General features: G+C 43.0%; 1 protein-coding gene across 1 annotated transcript; it reads left to right on the top strand.

Moving 5' to 3' along the window:
* The first annotated feature begins 299 nt into the window (after window positions 1-299).
* On the top strand, window positions 300-23,651 carry bmp3 (bone morphogenetic protein 3). The gene is made up of 3 exons (XM_068015211.1): window positions 300-856; window positions 21,303-22,207; window positions 23,029-23,651. The coding sequence occupies exons 1-3, from the start codon at window positions 568-570 to the stop codon at window positions 23,218-23,220; spliced, it is 1,386 nt and encodes a 461-aa protein (XP_067871312.1). The 5' UTR covers window positions 300-567; the 3' UTR covers window positions 23,221-23,651.
* Window positions 23,652-23,913: the final 262 nt, after the last annotated feature.

Below are 23,913 nucleotides of genomic sequence, written 5' to 3'. Positions count from 1 at the left end.
AGCCTGCTATTAAATTTTGTGTGATATATTTTAAAGTGCTATATATAGACATGTATATCCTTCTTTCTCCTGGCAATCAATTAGTATCATGTAACAATCTGGCTTACATTGGGCTACAGGATCTGAATATTTGATCTATCACCTCTCGACATCTGAGATGTAGTTAGCGTTTTGAAGTCTGATTTGATTTAAGGGAGTGAAGCAGTGTGATTGGTCGGACTGAAGCTCTGCCCTGTGCTGGGACACATAACACTGTGCGCCTGCAGTCAGATAGGAACAGAACAGCCGAGCTCGAAACAGGCAGAAAGGAGCAGCAACAAACGGCGATCATAGCCTAACCGCATCAGAGTGAGCCGAGCCGAGCCCCACTCACACACACACACCAGGATCTGGGACAGCTCCTCTCATCAGATAGCGAGCTACCTGCAGCCGCTTGGAACAGCGCAAGCCTCAACAGGACAGTCTTGGAACTTTTCGAAAAGCGAAATTTTTTCCTTTTCTGAAGAAATTATTTTCCCAGTTTAGTGCGTTTCACGATTTTTTTTGTTGCTTTTTTTAAAAAAGAGGATGGGAACATTACACACGCTGGTGTTTGTGTGTGTCGGATGGAGCTGTTTAACTGTGGGCTTCACGGATCTGTTGAAAGATCATTTCCGCGGGCTGAGGAGGATTGCTGGCTTGGGTGAGAATTCGGGAAACTCAGCTTCCTCCCGGAAGGGAAGCCCCATCTCCACAGAATCAGATCTGATACAGGACTCGCTGTCGGACCACATGCTGATGCTTTATGACAAGTACAATAAAGTTGGCTACCAGTTTAAGGATGGCAATACGGTCCGCAGTTACAAAGCTAGTTTGGGTAAGTATATAGGGATGGATGGGATAATGTAATGACGGAAGGGCTGTATTTCTTGGGGCCAGAAAGTGAAACAGCATGTCTATGACTTTTTAGGAGAACTTCCTTGTCTACCTGAGTTCTCACCTGCGATTTTTAACCTGGTCTTATTTGTTACTCAGGAATTTCAAAGAGTGGTCGGAACCCTGGAGTATACAGAGGAAGCAGTTTGTGTACCTCTGCTGTCGTCAGTATTCACTCTATAGATGAGTGAGTCTAAGAAGGACCACTCTTGGTACAACTAAATCTAGTCCTAACAATAAGTGTTTCGTTCTCTATTAAGGTCATAAGCATGTTTAAGAAACAAAATGTCAGTTTAACGGGTGGTTCTAACTTTCATTCTGTCACTGTTCACTCGCTCATCTTTTCTGGAATCACATCGAACTGCTTCGTGTTCTGTAGAAACACTCGTGTACTGATTAAAGTATGTTATCTGGACCTGGATATATTGTTTCCTGTAATCAACTTCAAAACATTTTCCAATAAATTTTCAGTAATGGTGTCACAAACAGATGTTAATAACCTTCTATAAATTCCATTTTGCATTATTCCCAGCGGCCAGTTTACCTGGCAAGCTCATGGTGGACTAACACAATGTTACGTCAACATAAAGTGTCAAGGACTGCAAACTTCATTACATTTTCCTAGTTTTCTTTTTTACTCTGCTACACGCAATGAGTCATGCTAGGTTACGAATCAATGGGCTTTGACAGTCCTTCAATACATCAATCAAATAGCTATTCTCAATAGGTGAGCAAGAACAAGTGAGTGTTGATGGCCCTTTGACTATGTTAATATCCCTGTCCTGGACAAAACTGTAGCTTTCCAGTATTCACACCTGCACTTGCTGCAACAATGACGCATAGCAAGTAGAAGCAAGATCTCTTCACTAGCCCAGGGACACTGAGACAAATTGGATTGCCACCACTGATTTCTTGGTTGATAGTGAACAATTCAACAAAGACCAAGGATGGAAACTGGGACTTTCTTGGTCTGTATCCTCATTAGCATATCACTGCCTAATGTTTCTTCACTGAACCTTGAGAACACCACCTTAACGTTCTTTTTTTAAAAGCTTCGTGTCACAAAAGGAAAACATGGAGTGATTTTAAGGCTTGGATCAAGTTAAAAGATTCAATAAAACACATAAGCTTCACTTTCATACTTTGTGATGTCACCTGAGATGCTTAGCTAGATTGAAATTATGGAATACCTGGAAGAGAATTATGGTAATAAAGTGTAATCTAATCAAAGGTTCAGATAGAATCATAAACTTTGAGAGCAAAGCTCAAGCAGTTTATAAGTCTTTGAATCTCAAGATTAGACTAGAGTCTTGAAGTCACATTTTTTAAATTACACACACACTGCTTTGCTTGTAAAAGAAAGAGGGACAGTTCTGTTTTCAGAAGGTTTGTGCCAGTGGTCCTAGCAATCATATAGAATGGCTATCTTCAGTGCCATACCTTGTTCCTCTAGCTTGTTCCCCAACAGCTGAAGTGGAAAAAAGGGTATTGCCAGATCTTTTAGCTTTTTCATCTACTTTAGCAGAATGTAATATATTAAATATATACTATATTTGAAACTTAAATTGTGCTATTATTCAATATTGGCTGTCAACTGTATTGAATTAATTGTAGGAACATATTGATGTTATTGAAACTATGGGACCAAAGCTATGTATAAGATTTGAACATAGTGACATACAGGGCCAGAAAATATTATTACAATCCACTTGGCTGATCTCAAAGTCTAAAGACCCCTCATATTATTCTGTGGTTGATCTAAGGTCCTGTTAGATTGGCCATACAATGGGTTGACTCTTGCTGACACTGTACAACTATTCAAACCAAAGATTGAATAATCAACATTTACACTGCTATCAGTTTGTACTATAGATGAGCATTAATTGCAGTTTCTCCCTAAAGTGACTCTATCCCACAACATTGATTTTTAAGGTGAATTTACACTTCAACTTTAGAGTTGTCACAAAATTTTTCCAATCTCTGTGGGCCATGTAAAATGGAAGGAAAAACAGGAAAACAGAGAACCATTCAATTGTCATTAATTCTGTATATATCTGCCTCAGTGGATGCCTGAGAACAAGTTACCCATGTACCTTCCTAATCAAGAAATAGTACTTGATGACCTAAAGTGGTATGTAAATCAATCCTTTAGTCAATGCCTTTAACTGCCTGCCACATGCTGCTGCCATTTTCAGTCAAATATTTAGCTAATGACATTTTCTTTTATTTCTTTGATTTTTTTTTCAAAACAAAGCAAGCATTTTAAATGATCTGAAATGTAAACGTTCAGACAATGAAAGAACTTTAATTGAGTTTAAGTGTTGCCATTCCCCCAAACAAACAAGCTGCATACATAAATCTGACTATTTGAACCAATCTTCATTTTAGCATGTTATTATTTATTTGTAATTAAGAAATATGAACAGAAATAGTCCACATAGATTTGGATATTGTCAAATTAGTATGCGACATTGATATAATTCTCTGTTTTAGATTTCAACAAAAATGATCTCCAGGTTCTTCTTATGAATGTTGAGTCTTTTGTCTTTCAAAAAAGATAGCTACAAACAGCTGGATCATTTAAACACCTTTGCAATTGTGATGCTATAACACCATAAATCGTATTCTGTATCATTTGACCACCCTTTGCAATTTAGTCTTTTTCCTGCTTCAACTCTAACCAACACGTCAAAGTAAACTTTATCTCAGTGCAACCATATGGTCACTAAATGTAATACAACCTTTTGTTATCCAATTTACATCAAACTGCATACAACTGCCTTCTGCATGGAAAATAATCTCTCACGATCTGGCATACCCTGTATTACTACAATAAGTTTTGTTTTGAATGTCCTTCATACGTTGCATCTAATTTACAAAATCTGAAATGTTCAGAAGTTCAGTTTCCCCACTATTTTGCTAGGCTTATATCTCTGTTCAGAACACTGCTAAAGTCATTTATAGCATATTGCACTTTTGGGACGGTTAAATTGTATTGAATGGGGAAAGAGCTCCCCCTGTCATCAGTACTGGTCTGCCTGTAAATCAACCAGTTTCACACAATCTTCAACTTAAAATCTAGTGCACAGCCCTATCATATCCCCACAGGCCAGAACAGACAGAAAATTGTCTATAATAAAATCTGGATGACATAGGAATGTCTGTACATAACCATAATGGAAACAGGAGAAAGAATCAAGACTCACATTCAACAAGAATTTGCATAACTGAGAAGCATACCAATGGGCTTCGCTGTACTTGGGTGTAACTATGTTTATACTTCACACATTGCCTGAGAGATATGGAGATGATGACATTATAAAACTGTCAAAATTATGTATCATAAATTTAAAATATAAAGGATGATAAGGCTGCAGTGAACTACAAGATAATAATTCAATAAATCGGGTCCAATTATAACGTTGTGAGTAAATAGCAAGCAGAGCATTAAGGTTAAGGTAACAAACTAAATTCATTGCCAGACATTTATCATTCTGTATATAACAGGCAGAAATGAGGTTTTACTTATCTTACTCTTATATAGCAAATATGGTAGGGATGACATGAAAGCGGTAGTTACATAAGATTGAATGGCTTATATACGGTTGTCTCTTAATGCTCTGAGGGAAATTAGAAATGGGCAATAAATAGTGCATTGTCAGTGTTGCCCATTTCCAAAGAACAATATATATAATGTTTGAAAAAGAGGAATTAGGTTCGATTAAATGAGAGTAAAAGGTAGAGAAAAACACTGACGAAGATTCAATGTGTCGAATTCATTGGATCGAATGGTCAGTTTCTGTGCTATGATTTGACAGGACAGATGTGACTTTTGCTTTAATATTAAACAGGTTTTTTTTTATTCATTCGTGGGATGTGGGCATCGCTGGCCAGGCCAGCATTTATTGCCCATCCCTAATTGCCCTTGAGAAGGTGGTGGTGAACTGCCTTCTTGAACCGCTGCAGTCCATTTGGGGTAGGTACACCCACAGTGTTGTTAGGAAGGGAGTTCCAGGATTTTGACCCAGCGACAGTGAAGGAATGGCGATATAGTTCCAAGTCAGGATGGTGTGTGACTTGGAGGGGAACTTGCAGGTGGTGATGTTCCCATGTATTTGCTGCCCTTGTCCTTCTAGTTGGTAGAGGTCGTGGGTTTGGAAGGTGCTGTCTAAGGAGCCTTGGTGCATTGCTGCAGTGCATCTTGTAGATGGTACACACTACTGCCACTGTGCATCGGTGGTGGAAGGAGTGAATGTTTGTAGATGGGGTGCCAATCAAGCGGGCCGCTTTGTTCTGGATGGTGTCGAGCTTCTTGAGTGTTGTTGGAGCTGCACCCATCCAGGCAAGTGGAGAGTATTCCATCACACTCCTGAGTTGTGCCTTGTCGATGGTGGACAGGCTTTGGGGAGTCAGGAGGTGAGTTACTCGCCTCAGGATTCCTAGCCTCTGACCTGCTCTTGTAGCCACGGTATTTATATGGCTACTCCAGTTCAGTTACTGGTCAATGGTAGCTCCTAGGATATTGATAGTTGGGGATTCAGCGATTGTAATGCCGTTCAATGTCAAGGGGAGATGGTTAGATTCTCTCTTGTTGGAGATGGTCATTGCCTGGCACTTGTGTGGCACGAATGTTACTTGTCACTTATCAGCCCAAACCTGGATATTGTCCAGGTCTTGCTGCATTTCTACACAGACTGCTTCAGTATCTGAGGAGTCACGAATGGTGCTGAACAATGTGCAATCATCAGCGAACATCCCGACTTCTGATCTTATGATTAAAGGAAGGTCATTGATGAAGCAGCTGAAGATAGTTGGGCCTAGGACACTACCCTGAGGAACTCCTGCAATGATGTTCTGGAGCTCAGATGATTGACCTCCAACAACCACAACCATCTTCCTTTGTGCTAGGTATGACTCCAGCCAGCGGAGGGTTTTCCCCCTGATTCCCATCGACCTCAGTTTTGCTAGGGCTCCTTGATGCCATACTCGGTCAAATGCTGCCTTGATATCAAGGGCAGTCACTCTCACCTCACCTCTTGAGAGTTCAGCGCTTTTGTCCATGTTTGAACCAAGGCTGTAACGAGGTCAGGAGCTGAGTGGCCCTGGCGGAACCCAAACTGAGCGTCACTGAGCAGGTTATTGCGAAGCAAGTGCCGCTTGCTGGCACTGTTGATGATACCTTCCATCACTTTACTGATGATTGAGAGTAGGCTGATGGGGCGGTAGTTGGCCGGGTTGGACTTGTCCTGCTTTTTGTGGACAGGACAGACCTGGGCAATTTTCCACATTGACGGGTAGATGCCAGTGTTGTAGCTGTACTGGAACAGCTTGGCTAGGGGCGCGGCAAGTTCTGGAGCACAGGTTTTCAGTACTATTGCCGGAATATTGTCAGGGCCCATAGCCTTTGCAGTATCCAATGCCTTCAGTCGTTTCTTGATATCACGCGGAATGAATCGAATTGGCTGAAGTCTGGCATCTGTGATGCTGGGGACTTCAGGAGGAGGCCGAGATGGATCATCAACTCGGCACTTCTGGCTGAAGATTGTTGCAAATGCTTTAGCCTTACCTTTCGCACTCATGTGCTGGGCTCCCCCATCATTGAGGATGGGGATATTTGTGGAGTCACCTCCTCCAGTTAGTTGTTTAATTATCCACCACCATTCACGGCTGGATGTGGCAGGACTGCAAAGCTTAGATCTGATCCGTTGGTTATGGGATCGCTTAGCTCTGTCTATCGCATGCTGCTTACACAGTTTGGCATGCAAGTAGTCCTGTGTTGTAGCTTCACCCGGTTAACACCTCATTTTTAGGTATGCCTGGTGCTGCTCCTGGCATGCCTTCCTGCACTCTTCATTGAACCAGGGTTGGTCTCCTGGCTTGATGGTAATGGTAGAGTGGGGAATATGCCGGGCCATGAGGTTACAGATTGTGGTTGAGTACAATTCTGCTGCTGCTGATGGCCCACAGCGCCTCATGGATGCCCAGTTTTGCATTGCTAGATCTGTTCAAAATCTATCACATTTAGCACGGTGATAGTGCCACACAACACGATGGACGGTATCCTCAATGTGAAGGCGGGACTTCGTCTCCACAAGTACTGTGTGGTGGTCACTCCTATCAATACTGTCATGGACAGAAGCATCTTTGGCAGGCAGATTGGTGAGGACAAGGTAAAGTATGTTCTTCCCTCATGTTGGTTCCCCCACCACCTGCCGCAGACCCAGTCTTGCAGCTATGTCCTTTAGGACTCGGCCAGCCCGGTCAGTAGTGGTGCTACAGAGCCACTCTTGGTGATGGACATTGAAGTCCCCCACCCAGAGTACATTTTGTGCCCTCGACACCCTCAGTGCTTCCTCCAAGTGGTGTTCAACGTGGAGGAGTACTGACTCATCAGCTGAGGGAGGGCGGTAGGTGGGAATCTTGCCCATGTTTGACCTGATGCCATGAGACTTCATGGGATCCGGACTCAATGTTGAGGACTCCCAGGGCAACTCCCTCCCGATTGTATACCACTGTGCCACCACCTCTGCTGGGTCTGTCCTGCCGGTGGGACAGGACATACCCGGGGATGGTGATGGCAGTGTCTGGGACATTGCCTGTAAGGTTTGATTCCGTGAGTATAACTATGTCAGGCTGTTGCTTGACTAGTCTGTGGGACAGCTCTCCCAACTTTGGCACAAGCCCCCAGATGTTAGTAAGGAGGACTTTGCAGGGTCGACAGGGCTGGGTTTGCCATTGTCGTTTCCGGTGCCTAGGTCGATGCCGGGTCGTCCGTCCGGTTTTATTCCTTTTTATTGACTTTCTGGCAGTTAGGTACAACTGAGTGGCTTGCTAGGCCATTTCAGAGGGCATGTAAGAGTTAACCACATTGCTGTGGTTCTGGAGTCACATGCAGCCCAGACCAGGTAAGGACAGCAGATCACTTCCCTAAAGGACATTAGTGAACCAGATGGGTTTTTATAACAATCGACAATGCTTTCATGGCCATCATTAGATGTTCACTTACATAGTCCACTTAAATTAAGTTTAATTCATGCATAGATTTTATTGTGCATCTGTCATGTATATATGAATACATGGAAATACATCAAGAACCTGAACCTGAATATTTGCATATATTTTGTCCGAATGACATCACATTTGGGGCAGGCGGGATGGAAATTGGGACAGAACCTGGATCTCTGCCCCATTTTGCATTCATCAGAGTTTATACCAGATAGAGAGATGTGGATATGTTGGGAGGGTTTCAGAAATCTAGACCATTGGGCTCTCTTCAGGGACAGATGGGACCTGTACAAGAAGGATGGGTTGCATCTAAACTGGAGGGGCACTAATATCCTGCCTGCAAGGTTTGCTAGCGTCACTCCGGAGGGTTTAAACTAATGTGGCAGGGGGGTGGGAACCAGAGCAGTAGGGCAGCTAGTGAAGTAAATGAGGAGGACATAGTAAATAAGGCCAGTAGGACTAAGAGGAAGAGCAGGCAGGGAGATGTTGCTGAGCACAGCGGGACTGGTGGTCTGAAGCGCATTTGTTTCAATGCGAGAAGTATAACAGGTAAGGCAGATGAACTTAGAGCTTGGATTAGTACTTGGAAATATGATGTTGTTGCTATTACAGAGACTTGGTTGAGGGAAGGGCAGGATTGGCAGCTAAATGTTCCAGGCTTTAGAAGCTTCAGGCGGGAGAGAGGGGGATGTAAAAGGGGTGGGGGAGTTGCATTACTGGTTAAGGAGAATATCACAGCTGTACTGCGGGAGGACACCTCAGAGGGGTCATGCAGCGAGGCAATATGGGTGGAGCTCAGGAACAGGAAGGGTGCAGTCACGATGTTGGGGGTTTACTACAGGCCTCCCAACAGCCAGCAGAAGGTAGACAGATTTTGGAAAGATGTAAAGGTAACAGGGTTGTGGTGGTGGGTGATTTTAACTTCCCCTATATTGACTGGGACTCACTTAGTGCTAGGGGTTTGGATGGGGCAGAATTTGTGAGGAGTATCCAGGAGGGCTTCTTGAAACAGTATGTAGATAGTCCAACTAGGGATGGGGCCATTCTGGACCTGGTATTGGGGAATGAGCCCGTCCAGGTGGTCGAAGTTTCAGTGGGGGAGCATTTCGGGAGTAGTGACCATAATTCCATAAGTTTTAAGGTACTTGTGGATAAGGATAAGAGTAGTCCTCGGGTGAAGGTGCTAAATTGGGGGAAGGCTAATTATAACAATATTAGGCAGGAACTGAAGAATTTAGATTGGGGGCGGCTGTTTGAGGGTAAATCAACATCTGACATGTGGGAGTCTTTCAAACGTCAGCTGATTAGAATCCAGGACCAGCATATTCCTGTTAGGAAGAAAGACAAGTTTGGCAAGTTTCGGGAAGCTTTGATAACACGGGATATTGTGAGCCTAGTCAAAAAGAAAAAGGAAGCATTTGTAAGGGCTGGAAGGCTAGGAACAGATGAAGCACTTCAGGAATATAAAGAAAGTAGGAAGGAACTTAAGCAAGGAGTTAGGAGGGCTAAAAGGGGTCAAGAAAAGTCATTGGCAAACAGGATTAAGAAAAATCCCAAGGCTTTTTATACATATATAAAGAGCAAGAGGGCAACCAGGGAAAGGGTTGGCCCACTCAAGGACAGAGATGGGAATCTATGTGCGGAGCCAGAGGAAATGGGCGAGGTGCTAAATGAGTACTTTGCATCAGTATTCACCAAAGAGAAGGACTTGGTGGATGATGAGCCTAGGGAAGGGAGTGCAGATAGTCTCAGTCATCTCATTATCAAAAAGGAGGAGGTGTTGGGTGTCTTGCAAAGCATTAAGGTAGATAAGTCCCCAGGGCCTGATGGGATCTGCCCTAGAATACTGAGGGAGGCAAGGGAAGAAATTGCTGGGGCCTTGACAGAAATCTTTGCATCCTCATTGGCTACGGTTGAGGTCCCAGAGGACTGGAGAATAGCCAATGTTGTGCCTTTGTTTAAGAAGGGTGGCAAGGATAATCCATGAAATTATCGGCCGGTGAGCCTTACGTCAGTGGTAGGCAAACTATTAGAGAGGATTATTCGGGACAGGATTTACTCCCATTTGGAAACAAATTAACTTATTAGCGAGAGGCAGCATGGTTTTGTGAAGGGGAGGTCGTGTCTTACTAATTTGATTGAGTTTTTTGAGGAAGTGACGAAGATGATTGATGAAGGAAGGGCAGTGGATGTTATCTATATGGACTTTAGTAAAGCCTTTGACAAGGTCCCGCATGGCAGACTGGTACAAAAGGTGAAGTCACACGGGATCAGAGGTGAGCTGGCAAGATGGATACAGAACTGGCTCGGTCATAGAAGACAGAGGGTATCAGTGGATGGGTGTTTTTCTGAATGGAGGAATGTGACTAGTGGTGTTCTGCAGGGATCAGTGCTGGGACCTTTGCTGTTTGTAGTATATATAAATGATTTGGAGGAAAATGTAGCTGGTCTGATTAGTAAGTTTGCGGACGACACAAAGGTTGGTGGAGTTACGGATAATGATGAGGATTGTCAGAGGATACAGCAGGATATAGATCGGTTGGAGACTTGGGCGGAGAAATGGCAGATGGAGTTTAATCCGGACAAATGTGAGGTAATGTATTTTGGAAGGTCTAACGCAGGTGGGAGGTATACAGTAAATGGCAGAACCCTTAGGAGTATTGATTGACAGGCAGAGAGATCTGGGCGTACAGGTCCACAGGTCACTGAAAGTGGCAACGCAGGTGGATAAGGTAGTCAAGAAGGCATACGGCATGCTTGCCTTCATCGGTCGGGGCATAGAGTATAAATATTGGCAAGTCATGTTGCAGCTGTACAGAACCTTAGTTCGGTCACACTTCGAATATTGCGTGCAATTCTGGTCGCCACACTACCAGAAGGCTTTGGAGAGGGTACAGAGGAGGTTTACCAGGATGTTGCCTAGTCTGGAGGGCATTAGCTATGAGGAGAGGTTGGAAAAACTCGGATTGTTTTCACTGGAACGACGGAGGTGGAGGGGCGACATGATAGAGGTTTACAAAGTTATGAGCGGCATGGGCAGAGTGGATAGTCAGAAGCTTTTTCCCAGGGTGGAAGAGTCAGTTACTAGGGGACATAGGTTTAAGGTGCGAGGGGCAAAATTTAGAGGGGATGTGCGAGGCAGGTTTTTTACACAGAGGGTGGTGAGTGCCTGAAACTTGCTGCCAGGGGATGTGGTGGAAGCAGATACGATAGCGACGTTTAAGAGATATCTTGACAAATACATGAACAGGAAGGGAATAGAGGGATATGGGCATCGGAAGTGCAGAAGGTGTTAGTTTAGGCAGGCATCAAGATCGGTGCAGGCTTGGAGGGCCGAATGGCCTGTTCCTGTGCTGTAATGTTCTTTGTTTGTTCTTTGTTTTTTTGATATGCACCCACCAACAACAAAAGAGGTGGGACTATTGGGATAAAAGCAAAATACTGCAGATGCTGGAAATCTGAAATAAAAACAAGAAATGCTGGAAATAGTCAGCAGGTCTTGCAGCATCTGTGGAGAGAGAAGCAGAGTTAACGTTTCAGGTCAGTGATCCCTTATCAGAACTGGCAGAGGCTAGAAATGTAATTGGCTGTAAGCAAGTAAAGCGGGGGTGGGGCAAGAGATAACAAAAGAGAAGGTGTTGATAGGACAAGATCACAGAGAAATTGGGAAACAGGGACTACTGGGATGATGTCATTTACCCAAATTCCACCTCAGTTGTCCTCAGTGCAATGAATATCTGCTTATGTTTGTGGAACTCCATCCTAGATTTTTTAAAAATTCATTCATGGGATGTGGGCGTCACTGGCTATGCCAGCATTTATTGCCCATCCCTAATTTTATTTTATTTTTTATTTAGAGATACAGCACTGAAACAGGCCCTTCAGCCCACCGAGTCTGTGCCGACCAACAACCACCCATTTATACTAACCCTACAGTAATCCCATATTCCTACCGCCTACCTACACTAGGGGCAATTTTCAACAGCCAATTTACCTACCACCTGCAAGTCTTTGGCTGTGGGAGGAAACCGGAGCACCCGGCGAAAACCCACACAGTCACAGGGAGAACTTGCAAACTCCACACAGGCAGTACCCAGAATCAAACCCGGGTCCCTGGAGCTCTGAGGCTGCGGTGCTAACCACTGCGCCACTGTGCCTTGAGAAGGTGGTGGTGAGCTACCTTCTTGAACTGCTGCAGTCCATTTGGGGTAGGTACACTCACAGTGCTGTTAGGAAGGGAGTTCCAGGATTTTGAACCAGCAACAGTGAAGGAACGGCGATATAGTTCCAAGTCAGAATGGTGTGTGACTTGGAGGGGAACTTGCAGGTGGTGGTGTTCCCATGTATTTGCTGCCCTTGTCCTTCTAGTTGGTAGAGGTCACGGGTTTGGAAGGTGCTGTCTAAGGAGCCTTGGTGCATTGCTGCAGTGCATCTTGTAGATGGTACACACTGCTGCCACTGTGCATCGGTGGTGGAGGGAGTGAATGTTTGTAGATGGGGTGCCAATCAAGCGGGCCGCTTTGTTCTGGATGGTGTCGAGCTTCTTGAGTGTTGTTGGAGCTGCACCCATCCAGGCAAGTGGAGAGTATTCCATCACACTCCTGAGTTGTGCCTTGTCGATGGTGGACAGGCTTTGGGGAGTCAGGAGGTGAGTTACTCGCCTCAGGATTCCTAGCCTCTGACCTGCTGTTGCAGCCACGGTATTTATATGACTACTCCAGTTCAGTTTCTGGTCAATGGTAGCCCCTAGGATGTTGATAGTTGGGGATTCAGCGATCGTAATGCCGTTGAATGTCAAGGGGAGATGATTAGAGTTTGGCAGAGTTAATGTTTCAGGTCAGTGACCCTTCATCAGAACTGGCAGAGGCAAGAAATGTAATAGATTGTAAGCAAGTAAAGCGGGGGTGGGGCAAGAGATAACAAAAGAGAAGGTGTTGATAGGACAAGATCACAGAGAAATTGGGAAACAGGGACTATTGGGATGATGTAATTTACCCAAATTCCAACAAATCCCACCTCGGTTGTCCTCAGTGCAATGAATATCTGCTTATATAGTTCCCAGGATCTGCTTCTGGCAGAGATGGGACCAACAACAACTTAAAAGGTTGCTACTGCTAGAATATAGGAAGCCAGCCGATTTGGAAATGGGTTTCAAAAACATACAGTGCTAGAAGTGCTCAGCTGGTCTTGCAACATCTGTGGAGAGAGAAACAGAGTTAACGTTTCAGCTCTGTGTCAGAGACCTGAAACATTAACTCTGATTCTCTTTTTACAGATGCTGCCAGACCTGCTGAGTATTACCAGCACATTCTGTTTTTATTTTAGATTTCCAGCATCCGCAGTATTTTGCTTTTATTGGAAATGGGTTACTTTGTTTAATATTTCTGAGGCTTTAAACTGGCCGAGCTGACTGTCTAATGACATAGTAAAGCTCTGCAGTCAGTTTCCTTCCCCTTCAGATTGACACCACAGCACAAATGGTGCAGGTGCTAGACTTATTTATGCAAATGCCTTGGACCCCAGAAAGTAGGGCAGGATCAGTGAGTTAACAATTCCAGCAGCTGGAATTCCCATTTGTTAAGGTGGCAGGATAGGACACACAGATTCTGAGGGCTCTTAGGCTACATTGAAGCATTTATGAAAATACAGGGTTTGACTACATAATAATGGTCACTGCGCTTTGAAGTGATTCATTGTTTCTGAGATATTCCTGAGCGATGTGATGAAGTGCTGTAGACATCTGAGGAAGTTTTGTAACTGAAAAGCTGTGGGGTTTTTTTCTCCATGCAAGGGGGGCCTGTTGTAACTGATAAGCAGCAGTGACTTTCAGTTTAATTATTAATTATTCTGAGTTGTTTTTCTTCTATAATCTACATGTTACACCATTCCCCAAGAACTTATAGTATTCTTTTAAGAAAGCCAATTTGCCTGATCCAAAAATCATTTTGTTAATGTCTTAAGTAATTTCCAACTTTATTACAGAACAAATAAATCTATAATTGAGTTAATCATTGTTGATAACTGGCAGATCAACATCTGACCGAATTTGAATCCAGTAATAACTCCACCAGTTCATTGTTAATGGCTCAACAGTACCATCTTGTGTGAAGAGATGGAAATACGAAGCTTCTCAGTTGTAAAGTTAGATGTTTACAGCATTTCATTACATCTTTCGGAAATGTCTCCAGGCTTCTTCATATAAAATGAATCATTCAAAGTGTAGTGACAGTTATTATGGGTTAAACATTTCGACCATTTTGCACACAGCAGAATTTCACAAACAGCAATGACGCAGTTCACCTGTTTCTGACCATGTTGATTGAAGGAAGAATTGGTCGTGACACTAGGAGACCTCTCTATTGTGGTTTAAATAGTTTCATAAGATCTTTAACCTGAACCATCAATTCAGACAGACAGCACCTCCGTTTAACGTTTCATCTAGGTATGTCCACACTCCTGTATTACACTGGAATGTTATCCAAGATTTTATGCTGGAGTCCTGGGGGTAAACATTGGGATGCATCGTACAACAGGTGTAACAATGACAAAGTTAGCAGTGGGAGGGCCTGTACCCAATCAACGCAGGCATTTGGGCCACTGCTATATTCTTCAGGCCCGCTCTTTGGACATCCATCTAAAACAGGTGTTAGGCCCCTTGCATATGTTGATGAGGGAACCTAACATTATTTAAACACTCCTCTGCGAAGCTGGTCTCCAATCACTTGAGGCAATTGCTCTGCTCTTGATTCTTCAGCAGCTGTTGCAGCCTAAGCAGCGGCAACCGCCAACAGGTAAGTTTATATATGAAATATATATATATTTTAAATGTTGTTGCAAAGCCAGGAGGAGTGGTCCCCCAACTCCACAATATTCCAATTGTCCTCTCCTGTTGCCACTCCACCCTCCCACCTGCCCCTTAGCTCGCAGCTGGTGAGACAAGCGGCCCGATATTCATTTTGTTCAAATAGGCAACCTGTCTGTGAAGATGCGATTGATATTAAAGAAGCCTCGTGTTTGGTTGCACATTGTGGCCACATTGTGAACAGATGTGTACACCCAGGTGTGGGGCTTCAACCTTCAGCATTCTGACTCAGAGGCAATAGTGTCAGGTAGGTATTACTTGAATAGAGATGTGACAGAGCATACCCAAACTGCCTCACCTTGGGTTTCTTGACCAAGATAGACCTACAAGGTACAGACTCAAGTTCTGTGATCAAGTCAGAGAGTTTATTAGGCTTAACTAAGATGTACAAAGTTAATACTTAACAACGGCGTGTAAGATTTGAAATGATAGGGGTGTTTTATATCCACCTCTAAAGTGGGAACAGGCTTGGCAGCACAAAACTTGTTATGAATTGGCATTATTGAGATAAAGGTAAGGACAAGTTTGTTAAGTTTTCAGATAAACCATATTCACATACTCAGGCAGTAATTAACTGTCTAACACAGATACTACCCATAATAGAGACTGGACAGCAGAGCGTACAAATATTTCTCTTGTAGCTTCTGGTCTTCAAGTTTTCCTTGTCGGTCTCTCTCTCTTGTCTCTTGTTGTTCGAAAATTCTCTGCCATACAGTATCAAAGACAGGACGTCTTTTATCCTGGCAGCTTTCCAGTTAACCCTCCCCTCTCCCAATTAGTAATTAGTCTTGTATTAAAGGATGCCTTTCTTAACCAACCAAGGACCATTTTGTGATGGTTGCTAACCTTTTGCATTTGCACAAGTAGTACCCCTTTGTGTTGACTACTTTATCGCAATGCTTTTGCATTTCGAGGTTCCTTATCTCATTACAAGGCAAATCTGCACAGAAGCTGTTTTCACTCTCTGCTGTCAAGATCACACCCTTGTACTGCAAATAAGCATTTTAAAACTTGACATAATCTCCCAGAATCCCTCTGCCTTGACATCATGTCTATACTGTGCACTATTTCCTAAGTTTTTCCACTTTAACCATACGACAAAAGAAGGGTTCTAATAAAGCTTAATGTTAGTTTATGATAATAAGTTAGTTGTTAGTTTATAATAGCTGTATTTTAACAATTCGTACGCTGGTTAGTAACTTTTAGTAACATAATAATCTTACAGGCAATAGGTATGCAGCAACACTCAGCACTGGTTCTTGTTTTTGAGCTCGCTGGGACACGGACTTCTCTCCCTCTTCTTCTCTTGCAGTGTTCTGTTGGCCATTGTCTATCTTCTCCTTTGAAGTGTGCCAACAATTTTCTGTTGATCCCTCTCTAAGTGTGCCGACGATGTCCCATAACCCTCTTTCTTTCATCCTTCTTGGGGTGAAACATAGAAACATGAAAACATAGAAAATAGGAGCAGGAGTAGGCCATTCGGCCCTTCGAGCCTGCTCCGCCATTCGTTATGATCGTGGCTGATCATCTAACTCAGTAACCTGTTCCTGCTTTCGCCCCATATCCTTTGATCCCTTTCACACCAAGAGCTATATCTAACTCCTTCTTGAAAACATACAATGTTTTGGCCTCAACTGCTTTCTGCGGTAGTGAATTCCACAGGCTCACCACTCTTTGGGTGAAGAAATTTCTCCTCATCTCAGTCCTGAAAGGTTTACCCCGTATCCTTAGATTATGACCCCTGGTTCTGGACTCCCTCACCATTGGGAACATCCTTCCTGCATCTACCCTGTCAAGTCCTGTTAGAATTTTATAGGTATCTATGAGATCCCCCCTCACTCTTCTGCACTCTAGTGAATATAATCCTAACCGACTCAATCTCTCCTCATACGTCAGTCCCGCCACCCCAGGAATCAGTCTGCTATACCTTCGCTGCACTCCCTCGATAGCAAGAACATCCTTCCTCAGATAAGAAGACCAAAACTGCACACAATATTCAGGTGTGGCCTCACCAAAACCCTGTATAATTGCAGCAAGACATCCCTGCTCCTGTACTCGAATCCTCTCGCTATGAAGGCCAACATACCATTTGCACTTTTTACCGCCTGTTGTACCTGCATGCTTACCTTCAGCGACTGGTGTATGAGAACACCCAGGTCTCGTTGCATATTCCCTTCTCTCAGTTTATAGCCGTTCAGATAATAATCTGCCTTCCTGTTTTTGCTGTCAAAGTGGATAACCTCACATTTATCCACATTATACTACATCTGCCATGCATTTGCCCACTCACTCAACTTGTCCAAAACACCCTGAAGCCTCTCTGCATCCTCCTCACAACTCACCCTCCCACCCAATTTTGTGTCATCTGCAGATTTGGAGATATTACATTTAGTTCCCTCACCTAAATCATCAATATATATTGTGAATAGCTGGGGTCCTTGCACCGATCGCTGCAGTACCCCCTAGTTACTGCCTGCCATTCGGAAAAAGACCTGTTTCCTGTCTGCCAACTAATTTTCTATCCATTGCAATACACTACTCCCAATCCCATGCGCTTTAATTTTACACGCTTACCTCTTATGTGGGATTTTGTCGAAAGCCTTCTGAAAGTCCAAATAAACCACATCTGCTGGCTCCCCGTCATCAACTCTGCTAGTTACATCCTCGAAGAATTCTAGTAGGTTTGTCAAGCATGATTTTCCTTTCGTAAATCCATGCTGACTCTGTCCAATTCTACCATAGTTCTCCAAGTGCTCTGCTATAAAATCTTTGATAATGGACTCTAGAATTTTCCCCACTACCGACGTCAGGCTGACTGGTCTATAATTACGTTTTCTCTCTAGCTCCCTTTTTAGATCGTGGGGTTACATTAGCTGCCCTCCAATCTGTAGGAACTGTTCCAGAGTCTATAGAATCTTGAAAGATGACCATCAGTGCATCCACTATTTCTCGGGCCACTTCCTTAAATACTCTGGGATGTAGATTATCAGGCCCTGGGGATTTATCGACCTTCAATCCCATCAATTTCCCCAACACCATTTCTCTACTAATACTGATTTCCTTCAGTTCCTCCCTCTCACAAAACCCTGTATTCCCCAACATTTCTGGTATCTTATTTGTGTCCTCCTTTGTGAAGACAGAACCAAAATATACATTTAGTTGGTCAGTCATTTCTTTGTTCCCCATAATAAATTCCCCTGTTTCTGACTGTATGGGACCTATATTTGTCTTCACCAATCTTTTTCTCTTCACATACCTATAGAAACGTTTACAGTCAGTTTCTATGTTCCCCGCAAGCTTGCTCTCGTACTCTATTTTCCCCTTCTTAATCAATCCCTTGGTCCTCCTTTGCTGAATTCTAAACTGCTCCCAATCCTCAGGTCTGTTGTTTTTTCTGGCAAATTTGTATGCCTCTTCCTTGGATCTAATGCTATCTCTAATTTCCCTTGTAAGCCATGGTTTGGCTACCTTCATTAAATGAACAGGATGTGGGTTTGGTTGATAACAAAATCTTCTCAATGTTTGTAGCTTACCACTTCTCTACATGTTTAATACAGCTGACAATTTTAAGGTGCCAAAGTCAATGCCATGTTTGGAACCCTGATCACCTTGGAGGACCAAGGGATTGATTAAGAAGGGGAAAGATGTAAAGGTAACAGGGTTGTGGTGGTGGGTGATTTTAACTTCCCCTATATTGACTGGGACTCACTTAGTGCTAGGGGCTTGGATGGGGCAGAATTTGTGAGGAGCATCCAGGAGGGCTTCTTGAAACAGTATGTAGATAGTCCAACGAAGGATGGGACCATTCTGGACCTGGTATTGGGGAATGAGCCCGGCCAGGTGGTCAAAGTTTCAGTGGGGGAGCATTTCGGGAGCAGTGACCATATTTCCATAAGTTTTAAGGGACTTGTGGATAAGGATAAGAGTAGTCCTCGGGTGAAGGTGCTAAATTGGGGGAAGGCTAATTATAACAATATTAGGCAGGAACTGAAGAATTTAGATTGGGGGCGGCTGTTTGAGGGTAAATCAACATCTGACACGTGGGAGTCTTTCAAACATCAGCTGATTAGAATCCAGGACCAGCATGTTCCTGTGAGGAAGAAAGACAAGTTTGGCAAGTTTCGGGAAGCTTTGATAACACAGGATATTGTGAGCCTAGTCAAAAAGAAAAAGGAAGCATTTGTAAGGGCTGGAAGGCTAGGAACAGATGAAGCACTTCAGGAATATAAAGACAGTAGGAAGGAACTTAAGCAAGGAGTTAGGAGGGCTAAAAGGGGTCATGAAAAGTCATTGGCAAACAGGATTAAGGAAAATCCCAAGGCTTTTTATACATATATAAAGAGCAAGAGGGCAACCAGGGAAAGGGTTGGCCCACTCAAGGACAGAGGAGGGAATCTATGTGTGGAGCCAGAGGAAATGGGCGAGGTGCTAAATGAGTACTTTGCATCAGTATTCACCGAAGAGAAGGATTTGGTGGATGATGAGCCTAGGGAAGGGAGTGCAGATAGTCTCAGTCATCTCATTATCAAAAAGGAGGAGGTGTTGGGTGTCTTGCAAAGCATTAAGGTAGATAAGTCCCCAGGGCCTGATGGGATCTACCCTGGAATACTGAGGGAAGCAAGGGAAGAAATTGCTGGGGCCTTGACAGAAATCTTTGCATCCTCATTGGCTACGGTTGAGGTCCCAGAGGACTGGAGAATAGCCAATGTTGTGCCTTTGTTTAAGAAGGGTGGCAAGGATAATCCATGAAATTATCGGCCGGTGAGCCTTACGTCAGTGGTAGGCAAACTATTAGAGAGGATTATTCGGGACAGGATTTACTCCCATTTGGAAACAAACGAACTTATTAGCGAGAGACAGCATGGTTTTGTGAAGGGGAGGTCGTGTCTTACTAATTTGATTGAGTTTTTTGAGGAAGTGACGAAGATGATTGATGAAGGAAGGGCAGTGGATGTTATCTATATGGCCTTTAGTAAAGCCTTTGACAAGGTCCCGCATGGCAGACTGGTACAAAAGGTGAAGTCACACGGGATCAGAGGTGAGCTGGCAAGATGGATACAGAACTGGCTCGGTCATAGAAGACAGAGGGTATCAGTGGATGGGTGTTTTTCTGAATGGAGGAATGTGACTAGTGGTGTTCTGCAGGGATCAGTGCTGGGACCTTTGCTGTTTGTAGTATATATAAATGATTTGGAGGAAAATGTAGCTGGTCTGATTAGTAAGTTTGCGGACAACACAAAGGTTGGTGGAGTTACGGATAATGATGAGGATTGTCAGAGGATACAGCAGGATATAGATCGGTTGGAGACTTGGGCGGAGAAATGGCAGATGGAGTTTAATCCGGACAAATGTGAGGTAATGTATTTTGGAAGGTCTAACGCAGGTGGGAGGTATACAGTAAATGGCAGAACCCTTAGGAGTATTGACAGGCAGAGAGATCTGGGCGTACAGGTCCACAGGTCACTGAAAGTGGCAACGCAGGTGGATAAGGTAGTCAAGAAGGCATACGGCATGCTTGCCTTCATCGGTCGGGGCACAGAGTATAAAAATTGGCAAGTCATGTTGCAGCTGTACAGAACCTTAGTTAGGCCACACTTAGAATATTGCGTGCAATTCTGGTCGCCTCACTACCAGAAGGACGTGGAGGCTTTGGAGAGGGTACAGAGGAGGTTTATCAGGATATTGCCTGGTCTGGAAGGCATTAGCTATGAGGAGAGGTTGGAAAAACTCAGATTGTTTTCACTGGAACGACGGAGGTGGAGGGGCGACATGATAGAGGTTTACAAAGTTATAAGCGGCATGGACAGAGTGGATAGTCAGAAGCTTTTTCCCAGGGTGGAAGAGTCAGTTACTAGGGGACATAGGTTTAAGGTGCGAGGGGCAAAGTTTATAGGGGATGTGCAAGGCAAGTTTTTTACACAGAGGGTGGTGAGTGCCTGGAACCTGCTGCCAGGGGAGGTGGTGGAAGCAGATACGATAGCGATGTTTAAGAGACATCTTGACAAATACATGAATAGGAAGGGAATAGAGGGATATTGGCCCCGGAAGTGCAGAAGGTTTTAGTTTAGGCAGGCATCAAGATCGGCGCAGGCTTGGAGGGCCGAATGGCCTGTTCCTGTGCTGTACTGTTCTTTGTTCTTTGTTTTTATGTAGTGAGGAGCTCTCAATATCAAACGTACAACTTCAGAAAAATACATTTAAAAACATTTATAACTTCATTTTATTTTTCGAATTTGAATTAATAACGTCTCATCATAATGTCAAAAAAGTGATTTAAATCTTCAACTACCAATATATTTTTGACCACCAACATACTTAGGTGGATTAATATTTTTTAAGCACTCAACATAGAAAGCACTGCCCAGAAGGTTAATGGGTAGACATAACGTAAAGGAATCTGATGTAAAGTGAGCAGTTAACTGTTTGTATCACAAATGATGTAATGTTGCAACATTGCTGGGTGCACACTTTGACAACATTGGATATTTAATCTTTTATCGTTTTGTTATTATTATTTTAGGGTGGATTGGAGAAAAGCAGATGCACATTTTTAATCTGACTTCTCTGACAAAATCCGAAGATATTTTGTCTGCCACGTTGCATTATTATGTAGCTGATCTTGTAAACAACAGCAATATCTGCCCCTATTCAAAGGGCTGCAGTCGTCATTTACACAGAAAACAAGTCAACATTGATCTTTCAATCTGTGTTTTTGCCACTGCCAACAATAATACCAGAATTCTGGGTCACAATGTGATAAATACGTCCACTTTTTATCGAGAGTTTCTCTCTTGGCAGTGGAAAGACATCACACGAGTGGTTAACAACGCAAAGTCAAATGATGACCTTTTGATTGGTATTGAGATCATGTCGTCTGGTCCAACCTTCTGGAAACAACTGCTTTCAAACCGTTCACCCTATCTCTTGGTATATGCAAATGATTCTGCAATCTCAGAACTGGACACTGTGGTGAGCACCCTTCAAAGACGCCCGGGATCATTTGTCACCAAAATGCATGGTTTTGGAATCAATGCTGCAAACAGGACATTTGAAGTAAGAAAGAAACGGTCAACTAACTTACTCATGCCCTTGCACAACAATGAATTACCTGGTGCAGAGTACCAGTACAATGAGGCGAATGCATGGGAGGCAAGAAGGCCTTATAAAAAGATGCATTCTCGGCCAGCAGACAGGCAGAGAAAGGCAAAGCAGAGGAAGAGCAACAGACAGAAATCACAGACTCTTCAATATGATGAGCAAACGTTGAGGAAGGCAAGACGGAGACAATGGAATGAGCCCAGAAACTGCGCTCGTCGTTACCTGAAAGTGGATTTTGCAGATATTGGATGGAGTGAGTGGATAATTTCCCCCAAGTCTTTTGATGCCTATTATTGTGCAGGTGCCTGCCAGTTCCCAATGCTAAAGGTGGGTGCTGATTTTTCACATTGTAAGTTATTTTTCTCTTTCTTGAGGTCCCTGTGCCGTTTGAATTTGGCAGGCAGCCTACTCCCAGCATATGCCAATTACACATTGTGACCAGCTAATAAGAGATATATGAAAGTGGCCTTAATAGATCCATATGGATGAGGAAGGCCTTTCATTTCTACAAACTTATAGTCAGAGATGTTGGCTTACAAATGTTTGATCCACTTCAACCAAATTCATTTCTTTGCTGTTTTAATGGAGGCAATAACCTATTTATTTTAATCAGATAAAAATAGACTTAAGATACAGATCAAGCATGATCTAATTGAATGGCAAAACAGAAAAGTAACAGAAAGAGAATTTGCTCGGCAAATTAACCATTAGTGAGACAAGATCGTCAACATTAAGCCATGTATATTTTGGAAACTCGAGTTTGTAAAATTATCCTAAATGTTCTATATACTATAGTATAAATTATATCATATAATAAATTTTAGGAGTTTTTTTTATATATATTTATGTTGTAAAACCTGTGAACTTCTGGGGAGAGGAATTTGTCTCCAGACGCCAGAATCCCGAACCCGCAAAAGAATTTTGTTCATTGGAACAAGGAGTGGTCCATTCAGCCCTTCAAGCCTGTTTTGCCATTCAGTTAGGTCATGCTTGATCTGTATCTTAAATCTATTTTTATCTGTTGGAAATTAAGGAGCCACTACATAATGATTATTTTGTTCACTCAGTGTCATCCATTAGAATGATAGAAATATAAAACAACATTCGAAAGTGTTTCTGTTAAATCTTCTTTCCCCTTCTTCTTCTAGTCATTAAGACCTTCAAACCATGCTACAATTCAGAGCATAGTGAGAGCAGTGGGCGTTGTTCCAGGGATTCCAGAACCATGCTGTGTACCTGAGAAAATGTCATCATTAAGCATCCTCTTTGTTGATGAGAACAAGAATATTGTCCTGAAGGTCTACCCAAACATGACAGTGGAGTCATGTGCTTGCAGATAACTCCAAGGGACCGTGCACGTTGATTCTGGGTTTGCACTGCTGACATCTTTGTTTTGTTTTCTTTTTCATTCTGAACGACAAAAGGAAGTCTTCCAACAAATGAAAACTGAATGGTGTCTTTAGATGAAAGGAACTGAAAGATAATTTATCGTTATATTTACAAACCCATTCACCCGTGTTAAATATGTAACTTTTTGAAGCAACAACAAATGGAAGAGAGTCTGTGTCCGGAATTCAGAATTCTGAGACAGAACTGCATTTATTGTAGATTTCGTTTAAGTTCTTAAAGACTCATTAATACAAATTGCCATTGCACTTCAACAGATATTGTGTTTCATGGCTGTTTTATGGCTTATTTCCCCCCTTCCCCCTCTCCCCTACCATCCCACCCACCCAGCCAATCACAGAGTGTGATGAGCATTTTATTTTATCTGTTGTATTTTATTGTAGTACTCTTTTAAATAATTAAGTAATTTGAAATATAAAGCAGCTATGTGAATCAATGCAATTGTATTATTAGAAAAAGATCAATTTATTTGTTACCTTACTATAACAATAATTCACATGTTCAGTGCACAATATTTTATATTTATCAGCGACATTTTTAATGCAAAATATTGTGAAGATGTTGCATGATATAAAGCATTCACTTCAAACAGACAAAGAAATCCAGTACTCAGGGGGTTATAAGAC

The sequence above is a fragment of the Heterodontus francisci genome, chromosome 1 (assembly GCF_036365525.1).
Source record: "Heterodontus francisci isolate sHetFra1 chromosome 1, sHetFra1.hap1, whole genome shotgun sequence".
NCBI classification, from domain to species: domain Eukaryota; kingdom Metazoa; phylum Chordata; class Chondrichthyes; order Heterodontiformes; family Heterodontidae; genus Heterodontus; species Heterodontus francisci.
The sequence above is the reverse complement of the archived record's forward strand: the minus strand, read 5'-3'. Positions and strand labels throughout refer to the sequence as shown.

Bases quoted from the DNA above. Each gene is read 5' to 3' on its own strand.
- bmp3 (XM_068015211.1), top strand. From the start codon at position 568: ATGGGAACATTACACACGCTGGTGTTTGTGTGTGTCGGATGGAGCTGT. The intron at 857-21,302 runs GTAAGTATATAG...TTATTATTTTAG, and splicing joins CAGTTACAAAGCTAGTTTGG to GGTGGATTGGAGAAAAGCAG. The intron at 22,208-23,028 runs GTGGGTGCTGAT...TTCTTCTTCTAG, and splicing joins GCCAGTTCCCAATGCTAAAG to TCATTAAGACCTTCAAACCA.